Source organism: Boleophthalmus pectinirostris, unplaced genomic scaffold (genome assembly GCF_026225935.1).
Source record: "Boleophthalmus pectinirostris isolate CB_2022bp ecotype Guang Dong unplaced genomic scaffold, ASM2622593v1 HiC_scaffold_6, whole genome shotgun sequence".
NCBI lineage: Eukaryota > Metazoa > Chordata > Actinopteri > Gobiiformes > Gobiidae > Boleophthalmus > Boleophthalmus pectinirostris.
In genome coordinates, this window is record NW_026571447.1 from 38121657 (window position 1) to 38146610 (window position 24954).

General features: G+C 40.5%; 1 protein-coding gene across 1 annotated transcript; it reads right to left on the minus strand.

Annotated features, from left to right (window-relative positions):
• Positions 1-5265: 5265 nt before the first annotated feature.
• Positions 5266-24690, minus strand: gprc6a (G protein-coupled receptor, class C, group 6, member A). Its single transcript, XM_055164287.1, has 9 exons — positions 23176-24690; positions 20356-20482; positions 15979-16310; positions 14844-14935; positions 12927-13551; positions 11386-11528; positions 10091-10303; positions 9240-9363; positions 5266-8025 (listed from the first exon to the last, which is right to left on the minus strand). The coding sequence occupies exons 1-9, from the start codon at positions 23330-23332 to the stop codon at positions 6974-6976; spliced, it is 2865 nt and encodes a 954-aa protein (XP_055020262.1). The 5' UTR covers positions 23333-24690; the 3' UTR covers positions 5266-6973.
• Between the last annotated feature and the right edge of the window lie 264 nt (positions 24691-24954).

Genomic DNA, 24954 nt, shown 5'->3' on the forward strand with positions numbered 1-24954 from the left:
GTCAAATGCAGGTTTAACCCAGAGACATGGAAGGATGGGTCAAATGCAGGTTTAACCCAGACACACGGAAGGACGGCCAAATGCAGATATAACTCAGAGATACTGAAGAATGTGTTGAATGCAGGTGCAACCCAGAGATACTGAAGGATGGGTCAAATGCAGGCTTACCACAAAGATACTGAAGCATGGGTCAAATGCAGGTTTAACACAGAGACACTGAAGGATGGGTTAAATGCAGGTTTACAGAGACACTGAAGAATGTTGAATGCTGGTGTAACCCAGAGACACTGAAGGACGGGTCAAATGCAGGTTTAAGCCAGAGACACTGAACAATGTGTTGAATGCTGGTGTAACCCAGAGACACTGAAGGATGGGTCAAATGCAGGTTCAACCCAGAGACATTCACGGACAGGTCAGATGCAGGTTTACAGACACACTGAAGGATGGGTCAAATGTAGGTGTAACCCTCATTTCCACAGGCCGATATCTTCTATCAAATAAGGCTCCCATCACATTTTATTTATACGTCTTCTTTTTTTAAAAAGTTACGTTTTTTACCAAATAAAATACAATGTAATGAAAATGATAACGATAAAACAAAATATTAAATCCAAATTATTCAATCATCTAACGTAAGAGTTCTGCCACAAATCTAACAAAAAAATTAGATGTTTAACTGGTCAAAACATAAAAATGAACAATACACTTTTAAAATGTGACTTATTACTCCACGTCTGTCTCAAATCGACGGCGTTTAAACTGGAACAGCGCTAAGGAGCTCAAATCGACAGGTGCATTTGTCCCTATGTGTGTTGTTATTTTACCACAATGACATTTTTGAGTTCATGATTTTATGTTTTCTTGTGGTAGAAAAAAAAAAAAAAAAACACCGTCCTGAGTTTCAGTCAGTCTCATCTGGTCACCCGACGTTTTTGAGACGGTGAAACAAACGCCGCCTTTAACCTGATACATTTTTGTATCGATGCGTTGACAGTTTCACACGTGGGAGAGTAAAACGAGCCTTTTCCTCGTCGTTGGTGTTTCACAGCTGTCGGTCTGAACATGCGGTGTGACTGGTCTGGTTCGGGGAATATACAGACTTCACAGAGACTCTATTGTTTTAGCTCAAGTTTTACACAAAGGAACAAAGGCTGCCAATGTTACACAACTTTTACTGCCGCGTGTTTGTTATGGCTCGCACATTTTTTTTAAAGCTGCACTGTGTAACTTTTCTGGTAGCGGGTCCATCAAACGCTTTTCTCCGTGGAGATGTTGTCGCTTTGTCCAGAATGTTTCACAGGATGATTTTTTCCTCTTCCAGGGATCATGTAAGGGTCTCTTCCTGCTTGTTGCCATGGAAATGTCGTGCCTCTGGCTGTAATATTCCACAGTGTGGCATTAGAAGTGTCTGTGTCCATGGAGAATGTTGTGCAGAATGAAGTTTGGTTTCACTTTGAATTTTATTATCGGAATTTTACAAGAAAGCACAAAAATCCGTGTCATTCGTTCATTAGTTTTTCAATATAAAACCAAAAATGAGAAAATGAAAAAATAACTATTTTCTTCATTATTTGTCTCCAAAACCAAAATGAAAAAAAACAGATAATGATTTGTTTTTTTCATTTTTCAATTTTGTGTTTAAATGAAAAATGGACTAAACCACGACTGAACCAGGTCCAGGACCAGACCGGAACCAGTTCGGGACTTAGACCAGGATTTAGATCGGGGCCAGACTGGGACCAGGACTGAGACTGGGACTTAGACCGGGAACAAGACCGGGACTGAGATTGGGACTGAGACCAGGACTGAGACCAGGACTGAGGTCGGGACCAGACCGGGACTGAGACCAGGACTGAGACTGGGACTGAGGTTGGGACCAGACCGGGACCAGACTGGGACTGAGACTGGGGCCAGGACTGAGACTGGGACTGGGATTGAGGCCGGGACCAGACTAAGACCAGACAGTGATTGAAACCAGGACTGAAAACAGTTTAGTCCTGATTCAGTCCTGGTTCAGTCTGTATGCGGCCCAGTAGTCCGGCATTGGAGTTCAAGTCCCAGTCCTTTTGCACTTGGAACAGTAACGATGGCGTTTCACCGCTGCTGATATCGCCGTGATTTTAGCGAATTTGAAGAAAAACTAAAAATCCACCATTTCAATCCAGTTTAAAAAAAAACATTGTGACACACGTTACTCACATTTGTAACGAGTAAAATATTACAAATTTTTCCCTGTAATGCCGAACATTACTGCACAGTTTAGGTTTCAGTAGTAGCAGCAGTAGTGACAGTCTGGCCCACTTCCCAGGTTGAAAGTTTGATTCCCGTCACCGCCAGCTCATACTGCCATTGTGTCCTTGAGCAAGACACTTCGCCTTCTTTGTCACCGAGCGAGTGACACTTGACCCACAAAAACATGAGCTCATAGTAAAAGTCTTGTTCATAATTGCAGAAACATTCCAGAGATTTCAGGCTGGAACAAAGAGCTGTCACTCTGCGGCAGACAAAAGACCGACTCAGGTTACAACACTCCTGAGATCTGAGACTTTCTTTCTTTCTGGTTTAATCCTGGTTTAATCCTGGTTTAGTCCTGGTTTAGTCTCAGTTCAACACTTGTTTAATTTCAGTTCAACACTTGTTTAATCTCATATCAGTCCTTGTTTAATCCTGGTTTAGTCCTGGTTTAGTCCCTGTTTAAACTCATTAGTGTGTTATTACTCAGCACTCACGGTGTATAAACAGAGACTTGAGTACAGGGTTCGGGTTACATCTGATGCCCCGCAGCTCCTTTCACTTTCTCCAGAACCGGACCTGGTTTCAGTGCGGAGCTGAGAGGAGCGCAGGGGTTTTCCGACCCCGGACGCTCTCACCTGCGTTGGGTATCGGAGACCAGAGGAAGCAGGAACAGGCCACTTAAGCGAGATGGAACGACTGCAGCGATAAGAAGGGACAAAGGTCGACTGATTTACAGTCCAGTTATGATCTGACAAATAAAAATATATGACGTCTTTATTCTGTTCAATGAATGTTTAAATCATAAACTGTATAAAAGAAGTGGACAAAGTGGGTGTGATGCACAGCGTTCAGAGTCGCTCAAATGAGGCTCGCGATGCTCATGTCTCGCTCGGTCTCGCTGTTTTGCATATTTTTCTTAGTGCAATTTTTCATTATTATTTTTTTTTAACAGTGTATGAACTATGGCTGAGTATCATTAAGGAGTTGCCGATACGATACAAACCTCGATACACAGGCCACGATACAATACATATCTCGATACAGTGCACCTTCGATTCGATATGATATATTTCAAATCGATTTGATATGGTTCAATAAAAAATAAAGGCTAAATCGTGGCTCTGATACTAAAAGGCTTTGTTAAATCACTTCTTGTGAAAAGTTCATATGAAACACAAACATTTTAATCCTCAAAACAGTAAAAATGTCAAATGTGTCGCATAAATTAGTTTCCTTTCACTCCACAAGCAACAAAAATGTAGCACTGTAACATAATAATTTAGCAAAACACACCTAAAAATATTCTTGGTGATATATCGATACGGCAGCCCACGATATCGATACTGTATCATCACATTAAACGATACGATATATCAATATTCCGATATTTTTGCACACCCCTAGTATAAACGTATATTGTGTTCCTCCCCCTGCGTCCTGATTGGCTGGGGACTGTAGACCTTTGTCAATTGTGTCTCCTGTACAGTACAGAATGTGTTCGGTTTGACAAATTTACATAAATGTTGGATTCAGTGTGATTCTGAAGTACTGTATGTTTGCAAGTTTTCTCCCCGACAAAACTCACAATGTCGACGAAACGTTGTGCACCGACAAAGGCTCCTGCGGTCGCACCCAAAATGCAGAGGAAGATGCAAACCATCGCACAAAAAGTTGCACTTCTGGACACACTGTAGGAAGGTAGAGGTTAGAGGAAGGATGTAAAAAGGATTGTAACTGTTCTGTCTGAGAAAAGTGTATAAAGTGTGCGGTGAGGGGTTTTACAGACTTAAAACAGAGATAATAATTGTAAAATATAAGTTGACTACTTTGTGTTTTTCACCTCTCGCGGGTTATTTTTAGAACATAACCTCCGTGATAAACAAGGGACTACTGTATAACATAAACGTGGCCAACCTGTCCAGTGATTCAGAATAAATCAGTAAATAGAATCAGTAAACGCTCGATTTGATGTGACCATGTTTACCTCGTATCTAGGGTTATATAAGGTTATACATTTATACATAAACAGGTCAGGTTCGTGGAATTTATTATGAAAGGTGAAGCGGTGTGTTCTTCAGAGACGCAGACAGATGTGCAGTGACAAGAGGAATCTGTTTGTGTCAGAACGTTTCAGGTTCAATCAAACTCCAGTCAAACTCAAACAAAAGTGAAGAGTGTTGTGTTTGTGTTTCCTCGTTCTTTACATTCATCCGTCATCATCAACAAAAAACATTTCACCTGCTCAACTCGGCCACTAAACTATTAGACTTCTCAATTTCACCTCCACGGGTTAGTCACGAGAGATGGAAGAATGCAGGAAACAACACAGACTAAACCAGGACTAAAACAGGTCTAAACAAGGACTAAAACAGGTCTATAGAAGGACTAAAACCGGTCTAAAAAATTACTAAAACAGGTCTAAACAAGGACTACAACAGGTCTAAACAAGGATTGAACCAGGACTAAAACAGGAATAAATCAGGTCTAAACAAGGACTAAACCACATCTAAAGAAGGACTAAACCAGTTCTAAATCAGGTCTAAAAAAGAACTAAAACGGGTCTAAAGAAGAACTAAAACAGGTTTATAGAAGGACTAAATCAGGTCTAAAGAAAGACTGAACTGGGTCTAAAGAAGGACAAAACCAGGTCTAAACAAGGATTGAACCAGGACTAAAACAGGGTCTAAACAAGGACTAAACCACATCTAAAGAAGGACTAAAACAGGTCTAAAAAAGAACTAAACCAGTTCTAAATCAGGTCTTAAAAAAAAACTAAACCAGGTCTAAAACAGGTCTAAAGAAGAACTAAAACAGGTTTATAGAAGGACTAAATCAGGTCTAAAGAAAGACTGAACTGGGTCTAAAGAAGGACTAAACCAAGTCTAAAACAGGTCTAAAGAAGGCCTAAACCAGGACTAAAAAGGGAATAAACCAGGTCTATAGAAGGTCTATAGAAGAAGTAAACCAGGTCTAAAGAAGTACTAAACCAAGTGAAAAACAAAACCAAACAAAAGCACCAACACAAACAAGTCAAAATCAATCAAGATTTATTTTTTAAATTGTAAAAATATTGCACCAGTCCCAATCCATCACAGTACGACCTCGCAAACAGCTCCTTCATACAAATATTAGTGCTTTATTTTAAACGTCTACAGGATCATTTTATAACACTGTCGTTTTCATCAGAAGCAAAAACAGAACGTTAAAGGCCTCGTACCTGATTTTTCTCATATATTAGAGAAAAACTTGCTTTGCGCCAGTACAGATGTAGAGTAAAAACAGCTCCTGAGGTTAAAATAAGTCTGCTGTGTACTGTCTGCATGTAATTACAAAGCCTTTTAATGTTTGGTTATCAGAAATTTAGAGATTAGTAGTTGATGGTAAGGTAAGTAAAGAATAAGACAGTAAAAAAAATGAAGTACAGCGCCTTTAACTTCATCAAAAATAATAAAAATACAAAAATAGTCAAAAAATAATCACAAAAACTTGTGAAAACGAGTCTATTCTTCCAATTAAAATGACATTTCTTCACATTTTACAGTGCTTTTACTCGAAGCTGAACCGCGACTGAGACATTTAGGCACGTTTAAGCACATTTTGGACTGCAAAATTCTGCAAAAATTCTGATTATTATTATCGTTAATCGCCCAAATACAGTATATAAGACGTTCATATTCACTAGGGACAGGATAGACACAGTTTCCACGAGACAAGACGAGATACGAGACGAGAACGAGACAAGACGAGATTTTAACATAATTCCTAATATATACATTTCACAGCTCGGTTTCCAGTTTTGGCATCGCCATTTTTTTATTTATTTGGTTTCATATTTTTGTTTCCATTCTAGCACTGCTTTTTGGAACTGTTAAAGAGATGTAACACGTAATTTACGTTACTTTATTCTCTTGTGTGCACGATCTTGTGGCAGTCTTATGTTGTCCCGTCCCTAATATTCACACACTCCAGGCTGAACTATAACCAGAACTCTCAAAGTGCTATGGAGTGTGATTTATAAAGCAGACCTATTCTGCAAAATCCACTTTTCAGAGCTTTTAAACATGTTATAGTTGTTTCTCCTTCTCATTTACTCTCTTGAAGTTGTACTTAGATAGTCAGGCTGGTGCCACCTAGTGCCTCCGCTCAATTTCAATTCTTTCCAGGAATCAGAATACAATAGACGGTTTGCAAAAACCCCAGAAGTGCGAGTTTGGGCACCAGCCAATCAGCGAAGAGTCAGACATTCAGTGTTGGCAACGATTCCTGAGATCGAGGATTTAAAGCCAGAAAGAGTTGAGTTTTATCACAGGGAAAAATGTTATTGTCCTTCTTCCTACAGAATTCGGGAAAAGTTCGTACGTCACGACCAAATAGCAGCGATTGGCTACATAAAAAAGTACCCGCCTACCATCGAGCAAACAAATCCTAATGCTGCGAGGTCAGACGGTTTCCACAAACTGAAACTGGCGCATGAATCAGATGAATAGTATCCTGGATACTCTCTGAAAAACCCAGTGAGAGTCACCTGCTTTCTCATCTCCAGGATACTATCTCATCCAGGATTCTGAAATCAGGATACTGCGTCTACATGGACACTCACAAAACCAGGATACTCAAAAAACACGATCATAACCGGGACACTCGTGCACACGTAAATGCACTCGCAGATCTACGGGTGCCATAGATGATCATAACAGAGCAGACACAAGCACAAAATGTCTTCAGCAAAACTTTTAAATTATATACTCGAGCTTCGTCTTAGACACCTCCTCTGTTTCAAGTCCTGACTCAAAACTGAAACTTTAACATCTTTCATTTCTTCAATCGACACATCCGACCCGACTCCGCTTCCTGGACTCTCCGAAGTCGAAAACGACATGACGCTTTTACTCGTGTACTCGTAAATCGACTTCCTGAAGGCGCTGTGTGTGTTTTTATCCTTTTTGAACAGAATCACGTAACATTTGGGGAAAAAGTGGCAGCTAAGTATTCCATAGTTGGAGATCAGGATCACGACCATCTCCACGGCGGGCAGGTATACTCCGGAAGTTGTGACGTAAATGGGAATGAAAAGCAGCCAGGAAATGAGATAGAGCAGCATGCTGAACGTGATGAACCTGGCTTCGTTGTACTGCTGAGGGAGTTTGCGACATTTGAACGCGCACACGAAGCAAATGAAAGCCAGCAGCGCGATGTAGCCGAGCATGACTCCAAAGGCGATGTACGACCCTTCGTGACAGTCTAGGATCAGCGTGGTGTTTTGGTTGATGACGTAACTGAACGGGCTTTTTAAAACGAGCCAGCAGATGCACGTGGCGACCTGCAGCGCGGCGCAAACACTGACGATGACGTACGGCTGGTAGAGTTTGCGAAGCACGTCTTGCAGCGCCGGGTTGAACTGGAACGCGAGCAGGATCTGAAGGGTTTTTACGAGGATACAAGCGACGCAAATTGTGAAGCTTATCCCGTAAATGACTTGTCTGGCTTTGCACTGCAGGCTGGAGGGCTGGCCGACGAATAACAAGGCGCTGACGAAGCTGATGATGAGGGAGTAGAGGATGACTTGGCTCAGGGGTCCCCCGGAGGCACGCACCACCGGAGTTTCGCGTCGGTGGAAGAACAGCGCGGACATGAGGAGCGCGAGAACGATTCCCAGAGCGCAGAACGAGACCAGGACGATGGCGAAGCCGTTGTTCCAGCTGAAGAAGAGCATTTCTTTGGCGATGCAGGCCGCGCTGCCCTCTGGTGCCCACTCGCGGTCAGTGTTGCAGCTCAAACACTGGTCCATATCTGAAACGGGAGAGGCACAGTTATGACGAGAATGTGGCACGAACATTATTCCTGTATTAATCATCTTAACCCATCACACGCCAATGCCTACCACACCCAAATTAAGCAACTATAGACAATATGATTTTAGGTCACCATCTGACAGCGGGTATTCTGTCAAAATGGCCTATCTGTCGATTTGAGCGTTACTGCACATGGCCCCCAAGCGTTTAAATGCCGTCGATTTGAGCTCCCGAGGCACAGATGACATAAATTTCCCTCCCCTGTATAGTGTGTATATATTTTTGAAATAAATGTGTGTTATAATGTTTTTTTTGTTGTGGAGCTGAGACAAATCCATTGTTTTTGGCACTTCATAAATAAAATTTTATCGCATGGAATGGTCACATCTTCAATGTCCCCAGTATCACAGAGGTGAGGCATGTTACCTCTAGTGGATGCATTATTTGATAGAAGATATAGTCAAGATTTTCTTCCTCTACCCCAACTCATAAATGTGTGAATGTTGGTGATTCTACAGTGGGAGCATTATTCGATGGCTAAATTGGCCTGTCGATATGTGCTACCTTTAGACGGAGCCCTATTTGAACAGAATATGACTGTCCAAATGAACTATCTACGCATAGTTATATAAATGATTTGAAATTTGACATAACTAAATGTATAAAGTCTGATCACTGTGTGCAAACAGCATCAAACCTGCATCTCTAATCTAAAGAAATACGTTGTCAAACCAGGGAGGTTAGCTTTATTGGATCTACAGAGAACCTGCAGTCACGTGACCGTTTTTGTTTTGGCCGCCATACTGACGGTCCTGACAATGATAGCTAGCATTACAGTAACATGGCTTCTCTGTGGTCAGGTCATAAATTCACCTTATGGCAGCCAGTGTGCAAAATATGGGGGGTGCTCCCTCGATTAACCCATCACACCCCCTAAAAAGCCTAAAAAAATATATAAAAATTGTCCACATGCCACCCCATACAGACCCGGACAGGGTCAGCCTGATGTTCCTCAAATTGCGAAAGGTTTCTATGTTCCCCGTTAAAACCGCGGGCCGTCCTCATCTCAAGTTATCACCATGAACTCATAAAACAGCAGCAAGTAGAACTTTGTACAAACTCATCGCACATCAGTCAGGAGCAGAAGCTCTGAGTTCAGGTACAGGCTGTTAAGAGAAAAGTGACAGAGTGCTGCTTTAATGTGCATCTCACCGGTGCTGTTGGAGTAGTAGTTCTCCGTACAGTTGATGCACTCGTAGCAGCAGGTGTGTTGTCCTTCAGCCGACTTCTTAAATTGACCTGGAGTGCAGCTGTTGGAACATCTGGACACTATGTCCTGAGAGGAAACACCAAACACATGAGATTAAGACCATCTGAACGCGGAAATGAAAACGTTGTATCGTCCAGTTCTCTTTCACTTCCATCACAAAATCTTCAACATTCTGAGGAGAAACATTAAAGGTGGATTGTGTAACTCTTAGAGGGTCTGCTGCCCATTAGACTGTATAAAGAAGTACTAAAGAAGGACTAAGGGAGTGTGACATACCCCAAAGCATTTGTTTCCAGTCGAATGAAGCTCATCGAGGCTTGCCGTTAGAGTTTAAGTTTTATATTTGGAAAAACATGTATTATAACAACCAAAGAGCCAATCCAAGGCTGTTGAAGGTAATGCTCCTTTCCGCCTGCACCGCTGGTTTAGAAGAGAGTAGGCGCTTAGTAACGTTGTCAATCAAACCTATTGCTACAGCTAGTAGGAGCGACCTTGGGACAAAAAGGCGCCTGATTAAAGTTCATATCATGATGATTTATGGACAAAATAGTAAAAAACACCAGGAGAGAGCAGGTTAATGGGCTCTCTAAAGTTTTGTATAGGCCGGGTGGAATAAATTAAATACATAGCAAGGAAAACTAACACCACACCAACTAATATGCATTCAATTCATCAAACAACCCGAATAATGCATTTTAATTAACCACATGTTTTTACTGACAGAGGATTGGTTATGGACCTCTGTATTTAAAAGACCCAAGCTGATCATTGACCAACAGGAATGACCCCTTACCTTCAGAGCTGTGAGGGGGTTGACGGCGCCCCCTCTGGTGTAGATGAAGCTGTGATTTTGGGGTTGATACTCGGCCACTGTCTCATGGATGGTAACTTCAGCCTGGAACCTCCACACGCTCACATCGTAACCCAGATTGATGTCTCCTCTCTGGTCAAATCTGTACCGAGTCCCCTCCAGCTCAAACTCCTCCATCCACAAGGCTTCAAGCAGCTACACAGAACATGTCTGAATCACTTTATATTCTTATAATATCATATAAATATAATTATTAATATCATATAAATATTATATTTTCATCCCAAATATTCTGTCAATAGGTAGAAAAAAAGGATCCTTTAATGCCGCTGTGGCCTCTTCTGAGGAGCAGTGAGCACCACAATGCAGCACTAATGAGTTAGTCCTGGTCATTACTACCACAGCTGGATGATTGTACCTATGGTGCATGTTTTGGGGGGATAGAAACTGGACTGCCAGGGAAAGGCACACAAACTCTGCACAGAAAGGCCCGGGCAACCTGGAGTCGAACCTGAGACCTTCCACTCAGAAAGTGTGCCATCTTCTTTATCATTTTCTTCTTTATCCCATCCACCTATTCTCTTCCACTTTATCATCTGAGCAGAAAAGCAAAGACTTTGCTCTCCACATGCACTTTCAAAAGCTCTTCTAGGAAGATCCCAAGGTGTTCCCAGACCAGCCAACAGACATAGTATCTCTAGCGGTTCCAGGGTCTTCCCCGGAGGTGTCCAGGAGGCATCCGGATCAGATTCCGACCTCTTGTATCCACAAACCTGTCCATTCGGTCATTACACAAAGTTAATGATCATAGGTAAGCCCATTTACTGAGCTGTAAATGGAGAGCTTTGCTTTTGGACTCAGCTCCTTCTTCACCATCACTGCAGACGCTGCACCAATTCACCTGTCAATCTCACACTCCATCCTCCCCTCAGTGAATGAGGACTAAACGAGGACTAACCCAGGTCTAATCCAGGTCTAACCCAGGTCTAACCCAGGTCTAACCCAGGTCTAATCCAGGTCTAACCCAGGACCAAACCAAAACTCTCACTTGTGAACAAGACTCTGAGATACTTGAACTCCTCCACTTGAGGCAGGGACTCTCCACCACTTGGAAAGGACACCTACCTTTTTCTGTTCGAAAATTGAATTGAACTGAATTGAATTGAAAATCATAGTCTCAGATTTGGAGGATTTGATTTGATTCATCCCAGTTGTATCACACTCAGCTGCAAACCAAGTGTCTTCTTTCTTATTGTTCTTTATCGTGGTGTTCGTACCTGCCAGGGTTGTACAGCTCCTGGGGTTTTGCAGTCGTTGTGGTGACACATTTTCATGGCAGCATGAACGATGGCGAGCACGGCCATCTGCACAGTGAACACGGCGTCTGCGTGAATCTCTGGCCTCAGGCTCCTCCCCTCACCTGCACACAACAACAACAGGACATTTGTGCAGCATATCAGCATATTTCTCTGTGAACCAGGAGTTTACAGTTTATTAAAGAAAATATTATGTTTTTTTTTGTTTTTTTTTTTTTGTTTTTTTTTTGAAGAATGTAAAATTAAACTATAACGTGTGCTTAATTTTATTCACTGTAAAAGGAAATGCAATGCTCTAAAATGGTGTAATAATAGAAACAGATCCTTCCTGTTCAAAACTCAGACGTTCAGCCTTTTCATAGCTGCATGTCACCAAAGCAAAAAGCATGTTAGTTTTTGTGTTTTTATTAGGGGTGTAAGAAAAAATCAGTTCAGTGATATATCGCGATGCTACATTGCACAATTCTTGAATCGATTCAAAATTTGTCCAAATCAATTTTAAAAAATCATATTTTTCACAGAAATTCCGGAGTAACATTTACTGTTCTCATGATTTAAAAATTAATTAATTAATGCAATACAATTTTGTGCTTGTGAAGGTGTACATGACTATATTATTAGAAGTAATTAATAAATAACTGATAAATCGCATTATATTTTCCTTTTAGTATTGGGATATATTGGGATATATTGAGATCTATTGTATCATGACATGTACAGAGTGATACATATCGTATCGCCAGATTCATGGCAATGCACACCCTAGTTTTTATTGTTAGAAAAATGGCTTCCAGGCTCTGTGACATGGAGTCTCAATTGTTTTTCATAATTGCAAGTAAATACAGGAAAAAGTGCTGGGATAGCGGGAAGGAGAGAACTGAAATTTTCTGAGCCTCAAATGCAGGTCAAAACAGGATGCACTATGTAGTTGGGGGTCAACCACTTACATGTCTCTACTGGAGTTTTAGCTGTGCCTGGAATGTTCTAGCCTGATTCACCAGCTGGTTTCACTTTGTAGAAACAGTCTGACCTCGCAGCATTAGAATTCGTTCACTCTAATGTAGGCGGGTACTTTTTTAAATTTAACCAATCGCTGCTATTTGGTCGTGATGTATGTAATGCGCCGCTAATGGGGCTAACAGGTATATTAAGCTTTTCCCAAATCCTGTAGGAAGAAGGGCGATAACATCATTATTCCCCTTGATAAAATTCACCACACTTTCTCTTTGTTCCAGCTTTAAATTCTCATTCTCAGGAATCGTTACCAACACAGAATGTATGGCTCTTCGCTGATTGGCTGGTGCCCGAACTCTCACTTCCGGGGTTCATGCAAACCATCTAGTGTATTCTGATTCCTGACCTAGTCGCTGGAGAGAAATTAAATTGAGCGGAGGCACTAGGTGGCGCAGGCCTGGCTAGGAATGTTCCACAATATGACTTAAATGTATTTCTTGTCGTTATTCAGCCACTGTATTTTATATAACAACTTTTTTTTTCTTTACCTTTTTCCGCATTTATCATGCTGTAAAACCTCTTCAGATCTGGATTGCTCTCTGCGCCTTCCCCCTGCCCAGACACTTCCTCTCTGGACAGGAAGTTGAGGAAGTGCTCCATGTTTCCCCTTTTGAAGTGAAATCCCACCACGTGTCCGACCTCTTCCACGTTTTTAAGGTCCATCGAAGACCAGCTGTCACTCGCGATCCAAACTCGTCTCATTGTTTCCACGCTGTCGCCCGCCGCTAAAGTCTGCCTCTTCAACTCCTCGAAAAGAAACTGCATTATGGTCGGTTTGGCGAAAGAAACGATCACTTTTACTTTCGGATTATTGTAGATGGTTAAAGCAGTTTGTCGAATGGCCGCGTAGATGTTTTGGTTGCTGGTCGATCCCGGGATGATGGATTTAAAGGCGACACAGATTTGCTCGTCGGCGCTTTGCCAGAGGAAGTTGTCGAGAGCCGAGCGTCCGTAGTCTCCGTCCATGGTGACCACTCCCACCCAGCTCCAGCGAAAGGACGAGAGGAGGCTCACCATCGCCCCCGTCTGGTGCTCGTCGTTTGGGATGGTCCGCAGAAAGGCGGGAAAACGGGTCTTGTCGCTCAGAATGGAAGCGGTGGAGGAGTAGCTGATCTAAGGAAGAGAAAAGGTTTTAAAATGGAGACACTGCTAAATGTACGTAATATTTATGGATTATTTATTTATGTATCAAGACCCTGTAGTTATTAGAGTTGTTGCTCCCATGCAATGGAGAGTTTGGCTGTTTTTGTGCTACCTGGTTCACACCCTGAGCAGTTTTTGAGCTCAGTTTTAACATCATATGGAATTTTAACAAATTAAGAAGTGCAGCATGTGCAGTTCAAAGGACACAAGTAAGGGACTGTTGGATTGTGTGAAATGAGCTGTTTTTTTCTGTATCCATGGAGACTATGCAAGAGAAGCTAAGGAGCTCACTATGGACATTTGAGATGCTACAAGCTTTTTACACCATATGTGGCAGAAGACCTTCCAGAGGAAACACTTTGAAGGAATGAACACTTTCATCACCAACTGGTGCACCAGGCTCCCCCTAGAGGCTGTTGTGATGCTGCAGGACACAGAGGAGGGACACTTTTGGCTCTTCCTCTCCTCAAACTGCCCTGACACAAATCTGCTAACCCTCCCTGACCAGTCCCCCTGTTCAACTGCACTGAGACTTTGACTGAGACACAAAGGCTACTGAGAAAACTGCAACAGTTTGCTGCAGAAAAAAAACTTGAATTTCCTTTGGGATCAATAAAGTATCTTTCTCTCTCTTGTCAAAAGTATCAATAATCAGATACTAAAACTAAAATGAAACTAGGTTGTCATTTGAGCAGGTGTCAATGCTAGAAAAGTCCCATTCACAGGACAGAAATTTCCTGAAAACCTTTAGAATGATCTTGAGCTGTATAAGATCTCATAGACTCTTATACGCCCATGGACCACTGAGGGATTACACAGGTATAAGACCACATGGGAACAGAAAAAGAACATACATAGTTTAATGTTGAATTTAACATTGTGGTGTCAGAATCAGTATTGAGTTTATTGCTTAGTATTGAAATCAAGTTTGGAATTCTACTATTGTGACACTACACAACATTATTATCTATTAACATATCTTCTAACTGCAATTGCTACTCTATAACGTATTTTCAAAACAACAGGTTGACCAAAGTGCTACAAAAATATGTATCTGGATGTTGAATTTTCTGACAACCTTCACCAACTCACCCAGAGGATACCTCTACAGACACAGGGAGAACATGCAAACTGTGATCCGATTGTGAGTCTGTAGTTTGTCAATGTACAGAGCTGTATTTAGTAATTCCATGATCATATACAAGGTTCCATGTGTGTTTGTCCTTCTGTTCACACTGCAGATGTGTGTTCATGTGAAGTACCTGTGGGATCATTCTGAGCGTGAGCTGTCTGGCGATGGCGATGGACGTTTCTGACTGAGTGGCTCCAATTAGGGCCATGATGGGCCTCCTCACTGTGGGAACATGGACACAAGAGTATTCTTACTGCAAATACTACAACTAATACTAGTACTTCTACAACCACAACTACTGTGCAACGATGGACTGCTTCATCACAGTGAACACAGGGTATTATACCCTGTAGTATTTGCAATAAAAGTACTAACAGCAGGGGTCAAATGGACTGAGCATTCATCCAAAGTTTGATTACAGCTATAATCCCTTCATACTGTTGTTGTGTAATTGAGCAAGAGATTTCAGCCACCTTAACTATGTATGAATGTAGTGAGGAAGTGATAAATGGTGGATGGAGAATTTATATCTGCTTTATCAGCTGGATCACAGAGGCATCAGTCTGAGCAGAAAGACCCAGATTTCCCTCCACACACACTTTCTCCAGCTCTTCAGGGGGAATCCTGAGGCATTCCAAGAGACATTGTCCCTCCAGTGTGTCCTGGGAAGACCTAGAACAACTGGTGGGACACACTTGGAACAACTCCCCTGTGAGCCACCTCAGCTGCAGCAGCTCTACTCCGAGCTCCTCTTTTGTGACTGAGCTCTTCACCTTTTTTCTAAGAACATCCAGCCACTTGTATCTGCGATTTTGTCCTTTCAGTCACCCAAAAGTTCATGATCATAGGTGTGAGTAGGTGTGTAGACCTAAACCAGGACTAAACCAGGACTAAACCAGGACTAAACCAGGACTCAACCAGGACTCAACCAGGACTCAACCAGGACTCAACCAGGACTAAACCAGGACTCAACCAGGACTCAACCAGGACTAACCTGGACTAAACCAGGACTCCTCTTGGTCATTACCCAAAGGTGATGAAGATAGGTGAGGGTCAGAACAAATTTAAAGCTCTATCTTTTGATTCAGAATAGTAGTAATAGTAAAAATTATGTAAAGTAGTAGTAATTACAGTAGTATTATGAGTATATGAGATTAAGTGTATTGATAAATAGTAGTATTAGCAGTAATAGTAGTAGTAGAAGTAGTAGTATTAAATTAAACATATATGTATCTTGGTGTGCTGTAGTAGTATGAAATCCATACCTGTGTCAGTAGTATTCGCAGTAGAAGTATTCACAGTAGTAGGATTAGCAGTAGTAGTTTTTGCAGTAGTAGTATTCACAGTAGAAGTATTCACAGCAGAAGTATTCACAGCAGTAGTATTTGTGGTAGTAGTATTATCAGTAGTGTTAGCACAGTGCGTCTCGTCTCGGGTGAACTCCTCGGTGGCCCTGAGCGCTGTGCCCACGTCGGAGCACGAGTCCCTGATCCACACACCCAGGGTCAGGTTCGCGTTGGCCAAAAGAGGAGCCGCGTTCGCCCTCTGCACCGCGTCCACCATCGCCAACGCACGGACCACGCCACGGTCCAGAAATCTGAAACAGAAAACAAGCAACAGATGATTCAAAAGAGGACACCGTTTTAAGTCACATATTGTGCTATTTTCCACTGTGTTTTCAAACTCCATAGACCTTCACAAGAATCATTTGGATCATTTCAGTCCTGGAATTGCTCATCTTTACTGAACAAAGGGTAAAAGGAGCTGTTAAAATTACCACTCAACCATGTGTGAAGGAAACAAAACAGTTAAAAATATTCTAACATGGCTCAGAGGTCACAAGAGTACAGTACCTATTTATTGACCTGGAAAAACAGTCTCAGTTTTCAGCCCTGTGTCCCCTGTCCCTGATTCATCATTTGGTTTCACTTCGTAGAAACCGTCTGACCTTGCAGCATTAGGATTCGTTCACTCTACAGTAGGCAGGTACTTTTTTAATTTAACCATTCGCTGCTATTTGGTTGTGACGTATGTAATGCGCCACTAACGGGTCTAACTGGTATATTAAGCTTTTCCCAAATCCCGTAGGAAGAAGGACAATAACGTCTTTCTCCTTGATAAAATTCACCAAACATTCGCTTTGTTCCGGCTTTAAATCCTCGATCTTGGGAGTCGTTGACAACACAGAATGTTCGGCTCTTCGCTGATTGGCTGTTGCACGAACTCGCACTTCCAGGGTTTTTGCGAACAGTCTAGTGCAGGGGTGTCAAACTCAAATTCACACAGAGGCCAAAATTAAAAACTGCAATTAAGTCGTGGGCCAAAGTAAATATTTATTGAAAAATTTCATCAACATCTGCATGTTTTCTCTTCTCTGTTAAATCTTTTCTTATTCAAATAAATGTTTAATAATAGTTTCCTTAAACTTTGAATCCAGAACGAGCATAATAAAAAATAACAATACAATTTTAAATAATAATGTCTCTATAGTCTAGCCGACGGGCAGCTCTAATACATATTTGATATGATCATGTGGGTTAAATATAATTATATCATGGGCCAAATTTGGCCCCTGGGCCTGAGCTTGACATGTCTGGTCCAATGTATTCTGATTCCTGGCCTAGTTGCTGAAGAGAAATGAAACTGAGCGGAGGCACCAGGTGGTGCCAGTCTGACTACCCTGTCCCAGCAGATTCATCCAAAACCAGTGATGTGCCCCTGTGTATAAAGACAATAAAGAATTTCAATTTCTATTTCTAACGCAGGGCTGTGTTTAAGGTGACGTTTGTGACACATCAGGCTGTAGTCACGTGTCTGACCAGTGCACTGTTGTTGTTAGTATCTCTTCATGAATGTACATTTTGTGCAGTGCATTACACGTGTGTAGAACTGTCATAAGTCATTTATGTGGTTTCTTGATGTATACTAATAATTACATAGACAACAATAGTCCTGAAGGCTCAGCTGCATACATAAAATGTAGGAGTAGAAAGAAATAGACCATAAATAACCCTGTTTGTAAAAAGAGGGTGTCAAATACAGTCTAATATACAAATATTAATAACCTCTATGGTGTAGGCTTCTCTGATTTCACTCCAGAATGGTTCAGTTTACAGGCAATAATGTGAGTAAAATAAATACACTAATCTGCAATGTAGTTTGCATAAAAAGTGACACTATTGAGTTGTTATCGACTAAATATTGATGTCCACCCCAAGTCTGCTTACCAACCCATAAAAGTCACTGCACACTACTGGTGCATTATGTCTCCTTGGTAACTGATAGACATTACGCAATAGATATACATATAGAAAACCCCCACTGCAAAATATCAATACGTCTCCGTACAGGACTACATTCATACTATACTCCAACAACTGTACAACTGACCTTTATGTAACAGATAATAGTCCCCACAACTGTATAACTCACCTTTATGTAACAGATAATACTCCCTACAACTGTACAACTCACCTTTATGTAACAGATAATACTCCCTACAACTGTACAACTCACCTTTATGTAACAGATAATACTCCCTACAACTGTACAACTCACCTTTATGTAACAGATAATACTCCCTACAACTGTACAACTCACCTTTATGTAACAGATAATACTCCCTACAACTGTACAACTCACCTTTATGTAACAGATAATACTCCCTACAATTGTACAACTGACCATTATGTAACAGATAATACTCCCCACAACTGTACAACTCACCTTTATGTAACAGATAATACTCCCTACAATTGTACAACTGACCATTATGTAAGAGATAATACTCCCTACAACTGTACAACTCACCTTTATGTAACAGATAATACTCCCTATAACTGTACAACAACAAACTCTTATGTAACACATAATACTCCCTACAACTGTACAACAAATCACCCTTATGTAACAGATAATACTCCCTACAACTGTACAAGAACTCACTCGTATGTACCAGATAATACTCCCTACAACTGTACTACAACCCCTCCTTATATTACAGATAATACTCCCTACAACTGTACAACAACTCACCTGTATGTAACAGATAATACTCCCTACAATTGTACAACTCGGTGTACAACTATTTACCTGCAGTATATTTTGACAGTGCAGTATTGTTTCTTAGACAACAGAAACTGCCCGTATCTCCTGAGGACATTTAGAAATATTTTGTGTTTTTTGTCCAGGATCCTGTGACGTCTCAGGTATTTTTAGACGGTTTGTGTTGAAGTTCCTGCCTTCGAGCTGTGACCCACAACTCCACACCTACAACAAACACCATGTGCCGTTTATGGAACCGTCAAAGGGAACAAAATAAGTCAGATTTTAGTGTTTTGTGTTCGGCGTTTAGTGTTTAACTCTAAATACAAGCGTACATCTCGTTTCATACGTTCTGTTAAAAACTAAATATTTATACTTTGCGTCCAGTGTTATTGACATTCCTGCATGGGGGTGTGGTGCTAACTGAGGGCACTGCTCTGTCTGAAGCTTTGTCTCTCAAGTTAGACTTTATATGATATTTATTTTAACTCAACTGATTTAGACAACGGTTTTTCACTCAGCTTTTTGTTGAAACTCAAACTCGTAAACAGGACCATAAATGCTTGGACTGATCACATGCTCCTGAAAATATGCTCTTTAAGTCCATTGTGTTTTGGTTTTTTTAGCTCTTAAAACTTAAAAGTATCAACTGGTGATTTTCAGATTTTAGAATGTGATGGTGTCATTTACTACCAGTACTGATACTACTGATACTACTACTATTAATATAACCACCACCCCCACTTCTACTTCTACTACCACTATTACTACAACTACTACAGCTATTACTATTGCTACTACTACGACTACTATTACTACAACTATGACTACAACTACTACAACTACTACTACTACTGTTACTATTACCACCACCACTACTACTACGTCTGCTACCGCTAGCCCACTACTACTACAACTATAACTACGATTACTATTACCACTAATACCACTATAACTACTACTACTTCTACTACCACTATTACTACCACTACTACAACTACTATTGCTATTACCACTATTACTACTACTACCACCACTTCTGCTAGCCTGCTTCTTCTACTACCATTATTACTACAGTTACAACTACGACTACAACTACTAATACTACTACTACTACTACTACCACTATTACTACGACTACAACTATTACTGCTACTACTACCACTACTATTACCACCACCACTACTACTGACTCTACTACCACTAGCCCACTACTACAACAACTACGACTACTACAACTTCTATTACTATTACCACTATTACTACTATTACTACTTCTACTACTATTGTTCCTAAATTTACAACTACTACTACTACTACTACCATTACTATTACCACCACTACTACTACTACTACGACTATTACTAGAATTATAACAACCACTATTACTACTACTACTACTATTACCACTACTATTACCACTACTACTACTACTACCACTACTACCACTATGACCACCACTACTACTTCTACTACTACCACTATGACCAGCACTACTACCACTACTACCACTACTACCACTACTACCACTACTACTACTACTACAACTACTACTACAACTACTACTACTACTACTACATTACTCCAGGGCTGTATACCTGACACACTGTGGGACAGTGGGGGAGAAGGACGTGATTTTCTGGACGTCTTCATGCAGAGGGAAAATGCCTCCGATCATGATGTCCCCGGGTATGAGAACCTCGAACCGCTCTGCAGCGCCACCACCTGGACACACCGGCAACAGTACAGTTTAGACACGCAGCTCTAGTCAATCCAGAGGGAAAGAACTTTGACCCAACCACTGAACTGCAGATGGAACCGAGCGATTTATCTCTAATCCGGTGCGGAACATCTCTTGTTTTTATGATCTTAATGGCTCTATACATGGTCCCTTCAAATAAAGACGAAACTCAATAATACGTCACCTAAAACACAAGGTCAAGCGGATATACTGTGCTTTATCTGCTCTACACACACAGATCATTAATTTAAAAAGTGATTATTTCAAAATATTGTGCTGAAAGAAATTATTGGTGAGTATATGTACAGTATATATATTTTTGTTTTGTTTTGTAATGAAATGTGTGTTCTGTGCTATATTATAGGTGATAATGTGCAGTAAATTAGTTCGTATGTTCTTTGTTAATTTCTGTGCAACATTTACTACTACTACATACATACATACTACTACTATTACTACTACTACTACATACTACTTCTTTGACGCTGTTTAAATCCAGGCTCAAAACGGTTCTGTTTAACTGTGCATGTGACTGAAAGGTTTTCATTCCGCACTCTTCTCTCTAATTTATGTAATTAAAGTCTCTCTCTCTCTTTTTAAAATTTTTATCTTTAATTTTATGATGATGATTTATGTTTTGATTTGTTTTTATTGTGATTTTAATGTATTTCTTATTCTGTAAAGCACTTCGAATTACTTTGTGTACAAATTGTGCTATACAAATAAACTTGCCTTGCCTTGCCTTACTTTTGTTTAGTGTTATATAAAAGAAGTATTTATTTTTTGCTCTATTTTAGACTATTGTCTCTGTGTATTAAGTCACTCTTTTTTGTGTTTCATGATGTAAAGCACTTTAGTGAAACTTGTTATGGTTGTTTTTAAATGTGCTATATAAATAAAATGACTTAACTTGAATTTGTATTATATCTATGTATTTATGTTTCTATGCATGTTTTATGCATTACTGTCATTCACTGTCACATTCATTCACTCATTCTGTAATAATAAGGATTATTCAAACGTGTGAATGAAACAAAATACAACTCCAGGTGTTTTTGAGAAGGTAACAAAATTATAACATCACATAAAGCCCACAAGAGTCCATTTGATGTACTGTAGGATCTTTAAAAGCAAACATGAATTCAAATATATGTATAAAAATGCATGTAAAGTAGAATATATAAACAATAGGAGTGTAACGATATCCAAGTCTCATGATACGATATTTATTGCGATATCATGGGAAAGCTCATATGGTGGGAAGGCTCACGATTAGGGATGTAACAATATCCAAATCTCTCGATACGATATTTTCACGATGTACAGCTCACGGTACGATATTTATTGTGATATTTTGTGGAGGCTTAGAAACAAAACTGTTAATATGTGACTTTTTCCTCTTAAAATGCCTTGACAAGACTGAATCCAAAGAACTAAGACGTAAAAGTGGTTAGAACTGTTATTTCTTCTTGTAGTCTGCACTGAAATGGAGCAAAAGATCATGGTCTATGTAGTTCCCTCTGTTTTGTTTTTTTTATCTATTGCTGCACCATAACATTTAACGTAAGCAAAGACACTTGTAATTCGATATATTGTGACGTCCATGATATTATTGTGAGCAGTGGTGGGAAGGTGACTTTTAAAATGTTTTCCCCTACAGATTACAGATTACATATCCCAAAATTTAATTTGTAATGTAATCCATTAAATTACTTAAAGTGACTAACGTAATCTGAATACTTTGGATTACTTGATATTGTCATGCTTTTTAAAACTACATGAATGTACCAACCACATCCTGAAAATTCTTGTTTGTTCTTCTCAAATTGTCTGTTGAGCCCAAGTCTCCATGAACAGACTTTTGTTTACCGTAGAGAAGACTAGACTAGAATCTTAACATAAAATGTTTTGTCTGCTAAAAGACAATAAAAAGCCCAGACTTTCCTTAACCAGATTAAAAATATTGTTGACAGAGAGATGATTTTTATATGATATCACTGCTGCTTTAAATTATGTCCACCTACTGTTAGTGTCATATTGTTTAGTCCTGGTTTAGTCCTGGTTTAGTCCTGGTTTTAGTCCTGGTTTAGTCCTGGTTTAGACCTAGTTTAGACCTGGTTTAGTCCTGGTTTAGACCTGGTTTAGTCCTAGTTTTAGTCCTAGTTTAGTCCTGGTTTACTCCTGGTTCAGTCCTGGTTTTAGTTCTGGTTTTAGTCCTGGTTTAGTCCTGGTTTTAGTCCTGGTTTAGCCCAAAATGTAAAAACAGGAACATACCGCCGTATTCAACAAAGTAACTGTAATCCAATTACCACTCACTGAAACAGTAACTATAACTGAATACAGTTACTCATAATTTGTACTCTGATTATGTAATGCTGGTACATGTAATCTGTTACTCCCCAACACTGACTGTGAGAACTTTTACGATTTGATATCACGATATTTTGGTTATTGTTACAGCCTTAATAAACAATATAAATGTAAATATACAACATGCATTATCTGGCACTGGTTAAAATGACTTCAAATGAACCTGTATTTCAGATCATTTCACTGTAATTTGGCACAAAATGAAAAAGTGAAATGTCTCTGTGTCATTTGACTCTGTTTAAATTCACTTGTTTCCTGGAGTTTGTTTTGTTTTGTTTCTTTTATTTATGGATTAAATGTGACTCACCTGCAAACAGGAGCAGACCCAGCAGAGCCACACAGCTGTCCATATCGGGGCCTCCTCTCCCCTCACTCCTCTCGTCTCTCTCTTTCGTACACCGTCTTCCTCTCTCCTGCGCTCTATTTTTCTCTCCCTCCCCCTCTGTCTCCTCCTCCTCTCTCATTCATAAACACCTCTTCTCTCCTGTACTCTTCTTGTATCCTCTCACCCTTTCTTCTCTGACACTCACACGCAGCTTCTTCTACTCTTATCTACTTTTTTCCTCTCCCCTCTGTATGCCCTATACTCTTGTCTCCTTTCCCCTCTTCTCTCTCCGTTCTTTCCCCCTCTTGTGTCTTTCTCTTCTTCCCCTCTTCTCTCCATTCTTTACCCTTCTTCTGTCTTTCTCCTCTTTCCTCCGCTTCTTTCTCCATTCTTTCCCCTTCTTCTGTCTTTCTCTTCTTCCCCCTCTTCTCTCTCCATTCTTTTCCCCTCTTCTGTCTCTTCCAGTTCTTTGCGCCTCTTCTGCCTCTCCCTCTCTCACTTCTTTCCCTTGCTTCTCTCTCTTTCTCTTCTTTCCCCCTCTTGTCTCTCCCTCTCGTACTTCTTTCCCCCTTTCTCTTCTTTCCCCTTCTTCTGTCTCTCTCCATCTTCTCTTTTCTTCTTTTCCCCTCTTCTCTCTCTTTCTCTCATAAATGTTCTCATCTTTAGGACAGTCTTGTTCTTTTGAATCCTCTCCTCCACACAAACTCTGGCTCCCTCCCTCTCTTCTTTCCCCCTCTTCTGGCTCCCTCCCTCTCTTCTTTACCCCCTCTTCAGGTCTCTCTTCTCTCTCTCAGCTTTAGGACAGTCTTGTTGTTTTGAATCGTCTTCTCCACAGGCTCTGGCCCCTTCCCTCTCTCTTCTCTGTCTTCTTTTCCCCTCTTCTGTCTCTCCCTTTTCTTTTCCTCTCTTTCTTCTCATATACTCTCTCAGCTTTAGGACAGTCTCGTCGTTTTGCATCTTCTCCTCCACGGGCTCTGGCTCCGCTCACTTCCTGCCGCTGAGGACACACGCACAACAAAAAAACAGATTTGACTTCTATACTTAAAGCTGCACCTTGGAACTTTTCTGGTGGAGGATCCGTTCTGGAACCATCCACAGTATCACCATGGAGACAAACAGTTATGAAATCAGAGATCAGTGTTGGTCAAATGCTTATGTACCTGGATATATTTCTTGCTTATCTAGTGGAAATAAAGGTGCAGTTGTGGTTTTGTTTTTCACACACACACAGACACACACGTTTAACAATCAAATCCTGCATATTTAGCACTTCTCTCAAACTGAAAACACTCTGTTACACCTTGTGATGTCATGGGGTAATACAGGAAGTGCTCCACTGTGTTTTCAAACTCGACACACCTTCACTAGAATCATCTGGATAATTTCAGCCCTGGAATTGCCAATCTCTACTGAAATAAAGGTAAAAGGAGCTGTTAATTTAAAAACTGCCACTCCATGACATCACAAGGCAGAACAGAGCATTTTGAGCTTTGGAGATGTAGACAGACATGTGTGAATGAAGCAAAACACAACTCCAGGTCTGTTTTTGATTAAGTAACAACATTTTAACATGACTAAAAGCTCACAAGAGTCCATTTTGTGTAATCTTGGACCTTCAGGCTAAAGAGGGCGGTTCACCCAAACTACAGCAACCTGAGAAATATATTTAGTTATAATTTTTTTGTCATAATTACTGAAAAATATTTACAAAGGGAAAACGTTTAGTAACCGTAAACATGCAGGAATAAGAAGATGAAAACA